This window comes from Pelophylax lessonae (assembly GCF_965119305.1).
Source record: "Pelophylax lessonae genome assembly, chromosome: 8".
Lineage (NCBI taxonomy): Eukaryota > Metazoa > Chordata > Amphibia > Anura > Ranidae > Pelophylax > Pelophylax lessonae.
Window position 1 is genome coordinate 5,486,944 of NC_138775.1, and position 10,287 is coordinate 5,497,230.

The 10,287-nt window shown below is 38.8% G+C and overlaps 1 protein-coding gene across 1 annotated transcript in view; it reads left to right on the forward strand.

Annotated features, from left to right (window-relative positions):
• Nucleotides 1-8,639, forward strand: part of PDE6H (phosphodiesterase 6H) — a gene marked incomplete at its 3' end in the record, with an annotated part of 169,828 nt that extends 161,189 nt beyond the window's left edge. Inside the window, exon 5 of the mRNA XM_082265075.1 lies at nucleotides 8,563-8,639. Within this exon, the coding sequence (XP_082121201.1) occupies nucleotides 8,563-8,639 (77 nt within the window). The remainder of the gene's footprint in view (nucleotides 1-8,562) is intronic.
• Nucleotides 8,640-10,287: the final 1,648 nt, after the last annotated feature.

The window sequence follows — 10,287 nt, forward strand, 5'->3', positions numbered from 1 at the left end:
TCTATCTATCTATCTATCTATCTATCTATCTATCTATCTATCTATCTATCTATCTATCTATCTATCTATCTCTATATATATATATATATATATATATATAAATATATATATATACTCTATGGCACTTGCGTAGATATTAGGCTATTCAGTATATATCATAAAATCATAATATAGTGCTGCGCCAGATGTAATGTGAAAATACAAAGGATTACAGTGCAATAAATATGTGCAAAAATCAATAAGTGCAAAAATCAATGTGTCCATAAATAAATAAAAAATGCTCAAAATCATCAGTGCCAAAAAAAGTCCATGTAATGTATCCAAACTCCCAAATGGAAAACACCTCCGTGAGTGGAAAAGATCCCTTCACCAAATAGATTGGCCTCTCACCTTAATGACAGACCCGGATACACGGGTCAATACCAGCCTGTTTTCCTTACAGGAGACAAGTGGAGGAAGGCTGTATTCAATCTCTCACCGCCAGATAATATGAGGCATATAAGGGAAAAAGAAGGAGATCTAGTGCTCTCTATATTGGAAACTCATAGCCTTTTATTAAATGAAAGCAGTACTCACAAGCATAGCACTCGGCAGTGCGTGCTTTCAGACTCTGAAGAGATGTAGCGTCAGGTACGCAGGCTCCGCCCCCATACGCGTTACGTCAGAATGCTCTCACAGCGTTAACTTCCTCAGTATATATCGATCAGTTCAGTATAGACCATACATTGATCTTTATATATATATATATATAGGGCATCTGCATAGATATTAGACCATTCAGTATCTATTGGTCAGTTCAGTATAGACCATACATTGATATCTATACAGTATATATAGGCCACTTGAGTATATATCAGGCCATTCAGTATCTATCGGTCAGTTCATTACATATCAGCAATGCAGTATATATCACCAGTGCAGTATATATATATTATATATTTTTCAACCAGTACTAAAAACCCCCACAAAATCCACATCATATCCGAAAGGCCGATAAGGAGAGGTAGACACTCACAGGCCACGAAAAGAGGGCAAGCAGCCTCTGTGTCCACAGTGAAAAGTGGTGGTCATTGTGACATGCTCACTAGGTGGAACTAAACATTGGAAATGCTGCAGTGGCTGCACACGCAGCAGTGGGCCATCAATGAGTACCTGTGTGAGTATGGCACAAGGACAGGCTCAGGGGAGCTTGACTTTTTTTCGCCACGCCAGTGGCTTTTGATAAAGGATGCATGCACCGTCCTGTCACCATTTGAGGAGGCCACAAAGATGGTGAGCCGGGACGATGCATGCATCAGTGACACTATCCCTCTAGTCTACCTGCTGTAGCACACGTTTCATAGAATCATGGACAGGGCACTTGAGGCAGAACAGCGGGAGGAAGAGGAGGAGGAGGATTGTGGCAGCATGGATGTATTTTGTAGAGGATAGCATACAGCAGTCTTCAAGGGATGGTTTTCATTCCCAAGAAACCCCAGGAGCTGTACCTGGTTGGGGAGAGGTTTCTCCTGACAATGTCATCCTTAGTGACCCAGAGGACTCAGAAGCTCAAGCCTCCTTAAACTTACGTTGCATGTGCTCCCTGATTCTGCAAAGCCTGCGAAAAGACCAGAGGATTTGTGCTGTCACAGAGAGGGATAATTACTGGTTGGCAACCCTTCTTGATCCACGTTACAAGTGTAAAGTTGCAGAGCTCATCCTGCCTTCGCAGAGAGAGCAGAGGATGAAACATCTTAAAGAGGCCTTGAAAAAAAAATTTGTGTAACACCTTTCCAGACACTGGGAGGTTAACATTCTCAGGACGTGTTTCTGAGGCATTAATCAGCGAAAGAAGGAGCGGTGGAGAAGGCGGCCGGCTGACCGATGCCTTTAAACAGTTCTTTAGTCCTCAGCAGCACCCAGGGCTGTTAGGTTTAAGCAGCCATCGGCAGTGTCTCCATCATATGGTGCATGATTATCTTTCAAACTGAGCATTCACTGGGTTACTGGGTCTTGAGGATGGACCACTGGCCGTAATTTGCTACTAGCCTGTCCTGCTTCCAGCGTGCTTTCCAAATGGATATTCAGTGATGCTGGAGGTTTTGTGACAGACAAAAGAGTGTGTTTGTCCACAGACTCTGTTGACCAGCTGACTTTTATCAAAATTAATCAGTCCTGGATCAACAACAGCTATCAAGCCCCTGATGCTGATGTAACTGATTGAATTTGCTAGGGGTCTGCCATCCCTTGAAGACTGCATATGCTGCCTATTAGGGATGGCCTTGCGGTTCGCCCAGCGGTCAGTTAGCTGCAAATTTTGCTTGTTCGCTACCCGCCAATTTTGCGAACACATGACGTTGTTCACGGCGGCCATATTAGTTTACATTGGAGAGAACTTTGACCCATGACACAGCCGTCAGGTGGAACGGGACAGCCAATTGAAACATTTCAGCACATGGACATGCCCCCTACCTTATAAATAGACCAGAGCTGGCAGCCATTTCACATTCTGCTTTTTGTCAGTATAGGGAGAGGTTGGCTGTGCGCATCAGGGACAGATTGCCAGACACAAATAGCTCTGTTAAGATCCACAAAAGTCCTTTTCAGGGCTGGTATTTGGTATAGGTCTGCTACACTTTCTTTTTAGTTTAGGGACAGGTATGCTGTGTTCATCAGGGACAGATCGAGATCGGCAGTGACACAAATTGTTCTGTTAAGATCCACAAAAGTCCTTTTCAGGGCTGGTATTTGGTAAAGGTCTACTACACTTTCTTTTTAGTTTAGGGACAGGTATGCTGTGTTCATCAGGGACAGTTTGAGATTGGCAGTGACACAAATCGCTCTGTTAATGTCCACAAAAGTCATGTTAAGGGCTGCTATATATTTGGTATAAGTGTGCAGTTTTTCAGTTTAGGGACAGGTATCCAGTGTGCTCCAGGGACAGAGATCAGCAGTGACACAAATCGCTTTGTTAATGTCCACAAAAGCCATGTTAAGGGCTGCTATATATTTGGTATTGGTGTGCAGTGCACTATATAGGGGTGTAATCCACAGTATAATATACTTTGTAATATAGAAAGCATATTGTAGTGGATTTGTATTGTGCACTGTGCAGCATTGTGACTGGTGTGGTGACTGAGCGTTGCTGCAGCAATACTACAAACAGTGACAAAAGCACTTTAAATGTATTATAACTGGTGTGATAGACCAATGGCCCCCCCAATACCACATATTGAAGTGGGTTGTTATTTAACAGTATACTTTTCTTAGAGTGTATTTTAGTCCTGCAAAAATTTGGCTTTTTTTGCTGTGTTAACACTGCTACACACAGTGACAACAGTTACTGGCCAATTATTTGCAGAACTGGTGTAACAAACCTGTGGCTCCCCAATACCACAGATTGAAGCGGGATGTTATCTGAGTATACTTTCCTAAGTGTATTTGTGTCCTGCAACAATATTGCCTCTTTTGCTGCGTTAACTCTGATACACACAGTGCCAAACTCCCTGGCCAATTTTTTAAACAACTGGTGTGATAGACCAGTGGCCCTCCAATACCGCATATTGAAGTGGGGTGTTATCTGAGTATACTTTTACAAGTGTATTTGTGTCCTGCAACAATATTGCCTCTTTTGTTGCGTTAACTCTGATACACACAGTGCCAAACTCACTGGCCAATTTTTTGAACAACTGGTGTGATAAACCAGTGGCCCCCCAATACCACATATTGAAGTGGGGTGTTATTTAACATTATACTTTTCTAAGAGTGTATTTTAGTCCTGCAAAAATTTGGCCTCTTTTGCTGTGTTAACTGTGCTACACACAGTGACAACAGTTATTGGCCAATTATTTGTAGAACTGGTGTGATAAAACTGTGGTCCCCCAATATCACATATTGAAGTGGGGTGTTATTTAACATTATACTTTTCTAAGATTATATTTTAGTCCTGCAAAAATGTGGCCTCTTTTGCTGTGTTAACTGTGCTACACACACTAAAATTCACATTGACCTAAATCAGTGAATCAGCGCTCACTGTCACAACAAGAAAGAACGTGGCCACACTCTCAATAGTGTCAGAGATGAATAGTTAGGCAAACCTAAAAGGGGACATGAATGGAAAAATTAAAAAGAGGAAACATAGTACATGAAACCTCATCCATGGATCATCAGTCTTCAATGTATATTGTCCATGACAGCATCAAATTCTTCTGATGAAAAGGTCACAAAAGTCCAAAGGGCTAGGATGTGATTAGGACCGGCAGCTCCTAAAAAGGTAGGGAGTCCCTCCAGGCATATAATGAAAAGAAGAAGAAGAAGACAAGGGTGCCAGGTCACAAAGGGTGAATAAACAACAGATAACTTTATTGTAGCAACTTACATATTAGCAATCCAGGGTCAGCCTGTGTAGTGTTAAGAGAAATTCCCCACAGTGAAGCCAGGTGGTGTGAGAGAAGCTGTGAAGTCTGGACAGCGGTCCTATACTCTGTAAAGACCCAGTCCGGGCACTGAGCTGTAGCTTCAGATAGCGAAGGCTCCCTGGATGGGCAGCCCCGCTGGTGTCCGTGACCGGAAGTGATCAAACCGGAACCGGAAGTGGCCGGACATGACATGATAGTACCCTGTCAGTTCCTCCGCGAAGTCTGACGGGATCAAACAACTGGGCAAAAACGTGGAGGGCGTTTCGGAGGTCCACCTTCTTCATCAGGCAGGCCCGCCCCTCCACTAACCATACACTTATATATGGAATCATGACCTATGAACTGATAAGGCAAAAGAAAGCTGAAATTTAGAATGGCCTCAATATGGAAAAAAAAAAAAAAAAGCAAACCAGCAGGGAAAGATAAAGAGGATTCTGAAAGATCCCTCTAAAGACCACGATGTCGTTTTCATGGCACTTGATAATGTGAGAGGTTAAAGTACTGGTGAGCCCCCCCACCTATGCATCACTGATACAGAAACCTTATTTAGCATATCATTAGACCCTACACAGTGGCAATATCAACAGTGGGTACATATAACACATGAATCTATTACAAGGAAATAAAATAAAATAAAATAACATTGAATTAAAATTCACATTAAATAACTTGTCTAAAAAAGAAAGATGTGTATAGCCATACCACACCATGGTGCATGTGTATATAAATACACATCACGTTATTATAAAAAATCCTTGTTAAAACACTTGTTAAAATGGCAATGTTGAAAGGAAAGTAGGGGGAGAGGAACATGAAACTAATGGTCATGATTGTCTTAAGACCTCATCACAGAATGGTATTTATCTCCAGCTCCTCATTCAGCCCCCCGGGAGCTAAAGAGTTAAGAGTAAAAATACAAAAAGTTTCCCTATAACAGAGGGACTGAAAACGCTCTGCAACCGAGTCGCAGGGGGGAATGGTCTCAATGACCCAGACCCGTAATCCCTCAGTTGACCGGTTGTGATGGAGATGGAAGTGTCTAGGGACACTGTGTTCCACAGAGCCCTTTCCATAAGTCTCCTGTGGTCTCCAAAGCGGGCACGCACTGTGCGAATAGTGCGTCCTACGTAAAGAAGACCACAGGGACAGGTCAAACAATACACCACAAATTCAGTGGAACAACTAAAAAAATGTTTACGGGTGTATTTCTTTCCTAGTGGACCCTGAAACCACTTTTGTCTATGTGTGACAAAAGGGCATATTTTGCATTGGATCTTCTTGCATTGGTACATGCCCACTAGGTTGCAGAAGGTGGTGAGGGACTGTGAGACGGTCTTGGGCCTGGTGATCCTGCTGGGGGCTACTATGTTTTTCACACTCCTCAGTCTCCTATAAATTACTCGAGGGCGCTCTGGTAGAACTGGAGCCAATTTGGGATACTCTGTACACATGAGTGGTCTCAGCATCTTCAGCTGGCCGTAGTTGGGGGCCCGCAACCTGTTTCCAGTCTGCTGCAAGTCCATCCCCACCATATCAGGGGCCCTGGTGAAGAACCAGGCTGGGGCTTAGACTCTGCACTGAGGAACCCCGAGCTGGCCTTCTACAAGGGCTCACTACCATGGGAACCTGACACCCAGGCCGTAAATTTCAAACCTGTCCTTTTAATTTCAGGAACTAGCACTCCCACCAATGTTTATTGTAAAATATATAATAACAATAATTAAAAATAATAATAATTAAAAAAAATTAAATTTCTATGTAAATTTTTTAGATTTGGGATGAGGGGACTTGGAACAGGTGAGCCATGGATCTGATTATATCTCTTTTGAATCTAAAAAGTGCATTTTATCAAAAACCTTAAAATGATTGAATATGCAGGAGGTGGATTTCCAGCATAGATAAAGTACAAAAAAATCTGTATTTCAAACAACCATGGAGCTCACTTGTAATCTGGTGATTTGGCAATGGTGATATTCTGCCTCTTTCTGTGACTTAATACATTTTCTATAGTGTTCCATTATGATTTATTCATTTTTTTTTTTTTTAATTAAAGCCTTATGGTAGTTGATATTTCCCTAATGATCCATGAGATCTTTCTTCCTGTTCAATATATAAATATTAAATACATACATATGGATAAAATGTAATACTGAAAACAAAATATTACTGAACATTTTGTTCCCCACTCCCGGCTGATTAAACTAATATGCAGATAGAAGTGGATAGAAAAATAAAATGCACAAAAATTATCAGATGCAGCAAAAGTAAACAATCAGAAAAGGGTTATGTAGATATTGCACAATTATTCACATTCGCCCTAGACATATATGCAGTATTACGTACCATACCTTTGTCTGCTTCTGCCATATTGGAGTGGACCATGGGTATGCTGAAAAAGCCTTCGTTGCATGTGAGGCCTCACCCAATATGGTAGAAGCAGACAGAAACAGAACTTTGCACGTGTAGGCACACCAAATATGACAAATACACAAGATTTTCACGCTCACAAGGTGAAAGAAATGTAAGTTGTATATTTTTATTGAGAAATTATAAAAAGAGGTACAACTTAATATTTTAATTTTATTTTATTAATTTGTTTTTTATTTTATTATTTTTATTTATTTTGTTTCATTTTCTTTGATTTATTCATTTTTGTATTTTGATTACATAATAATAATATGTAAAAAAAACTAGCGTAAAAATTACAAATACGCAACTATTTTTATTTTATGTTTTTTTTTTCTTTTTCATTGATTTATATATTTTTTATTTTGATAATAATTAATCATGAAAAACTAGTGAAAATATTACAAATAACCATGTATTTATTTTATTATATTTTTATTTATTTTTTCATTTTCCTTGATTTATTCATTTTTGTATTTTGATTAAATAATAAATATGCTTATAATAATATAATTAAAAAAACTTGTGTAAATATTAAAAATACCCATTTATTTATTTTATTATATTCTTAATTATTTTTCATTGATTTATTAATTTTTGTATTTTGATTAAATAATACAAATACTACTAATAATGATAATTAAAGAAAAATCTTGTGTAAATATTACAAATACCAATTTATTTATTTCTTTTTTCAATGATTCATTAATTTTTGTATTTTGGTTGATGATGATGGATGTTGGATGATGATGACCTAGCATAAAGATTACAAATACCCATTTATTTATTTCCTTTTTCATTGATTTATTCATTTTTGTATTTTGGATGGTAAATGGTGGATGGTTGATGGTGATCTAGCATAAAGATTACAAATATCCATTTATTTTTTTTATTTTATTATGTTTATTTCATTTTAATTGATTTATTCATTTTTGTATTTTGATTAAATAATACTAATACTACTACTTATAATAATTTAAAAAAATCTTGTGTCAGTATTACAAATACCCATTTTTTAAATTTATTTATTGATTCATTCATTTTTGTATTTTGGATGATGATGGTGGATGTTGGATGATGATGATCTAGCATAAAGATTACAAATACAAATACCCATTTATTTTTTTTATTTATTCATTTTTGTATTTTGGATAGTAGATGGTGGATGGTTGATGATTATGTTCTAACATAAAGATTACAAATATTAATTTAATTATTTTATTATGTTTATTTCTTTTTCATAGATGTATTCATTTTTATATATTGATATAATAATAATGATAATAATAATAATTATAATATTGAAATAAAATAATAGCAATGAAATACAATAATAATAATAATAATAATAATAATAATAATAATAATAATAATAATAATAATAATAATATTATTAATAAAAACATAGAGTAAAGATTACAAATACCCATTTATTGAATCTAAAGCTTTACAAACTTGCATCCCAAGAATGTGGCACAGAGCAGATTCAGAAGTTAGAGATAAAGGAATTTAAATCAATATCAATGTTCAAACCATTTGGTTTTAAAGTCCCCAACTCATAGATCCACCTGGTCTCATTATTTCAAATCTCTTTCCTCATACCAGAGCCTCATCCATATTTATAGTGTAACATGTAACATGGTTGCGTGACCTACATAAGCTTTAAGAATTAGAAGGCATTCCATCTGCTAAGATATGTATATTGAAAAAGCGCAAAAATGTAATAAAATTATGAAAAAAATGTTTTTCTCTTTTGCAGACATTACCGTCATCTGTCCTTGGGAGGCGTTCAGCCACTTAGAGCTACACGAGCTGGCACAGTTTGGCATAATCTAAGAGATCAACAGGGGAACTGAGGAATTTTCTCCACTTTCAAAAACAAAAAATAAAAACAAAAAAAAACTTTATATGCCATTCATTTCCTTGTTGATGACAAGATTCTATGAGTTTTTTTTTTTTTTTTGTAAAATGCTAGCAAACCGACCGCTCCAGTAACCAAATACTAACGCTTTTCTTCGACCTCTAGGGCTCTGCTCCTTCATGTTTGGTGACCTCAGTTGGTGTAGATCGTGATGAAGTCTTCATTGCACATTTCTAGAACTTTTTAAAAAGATGTAATTTGTGCAATCCGTGCCGTGTAGGTCATAGCAGACGGGGTTCCTGCTTCTCGCTAGAAGTTAAATAGTTTGCGCTTTGTCTATAAATAGATACAATGTATAAAATTGCTCTATAAATGAATGTTTTGACTCTTCTACCTCCGAATGTTTTTTGTTGAGCGACATCTCAGTTAAGAAATAGGAATTTGCATTTGAATAGATGTAAAAGTTCTATCTGGAGTCTTGTGTTCTAAGATCGGATGTACTGTAGATAATATTACTAAATGCAGTTTTTAAAGTTTATTTCTCGCCAAAAACTTTTTTTATTGATGGATTGGGGAAGGGTTAGAACTAGAGTTAAGCGGACACCTGGATGTCCGTGTTCAGGGGGGGCCGGCCGAACTTGAAAAAAAGTCCGGGTCCGTGACCCTGTCTTTTTCCGAACTTGACCCGGACACCGAACCCCATTGAAGTCAATGGGGACCCAAACTTTCAGGCACTAAAATGGCTCTAAAAAACTAATGGAAAGGGCTAGAGTGCTGCAAATGGCAGCAAAATGTAGTTAAGAGCATGGCAAGTGCTCTGCAAACGTGGATAGGGAAATAACTTAAAACAACAAAAAAAACTGAAAAATAAAACAATTTTCTTCATCTGTGAATGACGAGGCCCATATGGAATAGGAGGGAGGTTGAGGTGGCGGTGGATGTGGCGGTGCAGGTGGAAGCGGCGGTGGAGGGGGACGAGGTAGCCAACACTGCTTTTTTGTAGTCATTTTAAATTAGGGTACACCCCAAAAGAGTGAGAAAGATCCAAAATATAACAATGGCTGGGTAAGGCCGGTATCCATCTCTATTCTGCACAAGGTACGGAAAAGTCCTGTGGGATCCATGCCTGGTTCATTTTAATGAATGTGAGCTTGTCCACATTGTCCCTGGACAGGCGGCTGCGCTTGTCTGTGATAACGCCTCCAGCCGTGCTAAATACACGTTCAGATAATACACTGGCTGCAGAGCACGCCAGCACCTCCAAGGCGTAAAGGGCAAGCTCAGGCCATGTGCCCAATTTGGAGACCCAGAAGTTGAGGGGGACAGACTTATCATTCACTACATGTAGGCGTGTGCACACATACTGCTCCACCATGTTGGTGAAATGCTGCCTCCTGCTAAGACGTTCCATATGAGCTGCTGGTGCTGCTGTTTGTTGTGGCGTGCTGACAAAGCTTTTCCACATTTCGGCCATGCTAACCCTGCCTTCTGAGGTGCTGGCGGTGCCCTGGTTGCATTGGACCTCTTCCTCCTCCTCCTCTGCCTTGGCCTTGTGCTTCCACTGTGGCCCCACTGTCAGGTGGGAATGCCAGCAGCATCGCGTCTACCAGCGTGCGCTTGTAC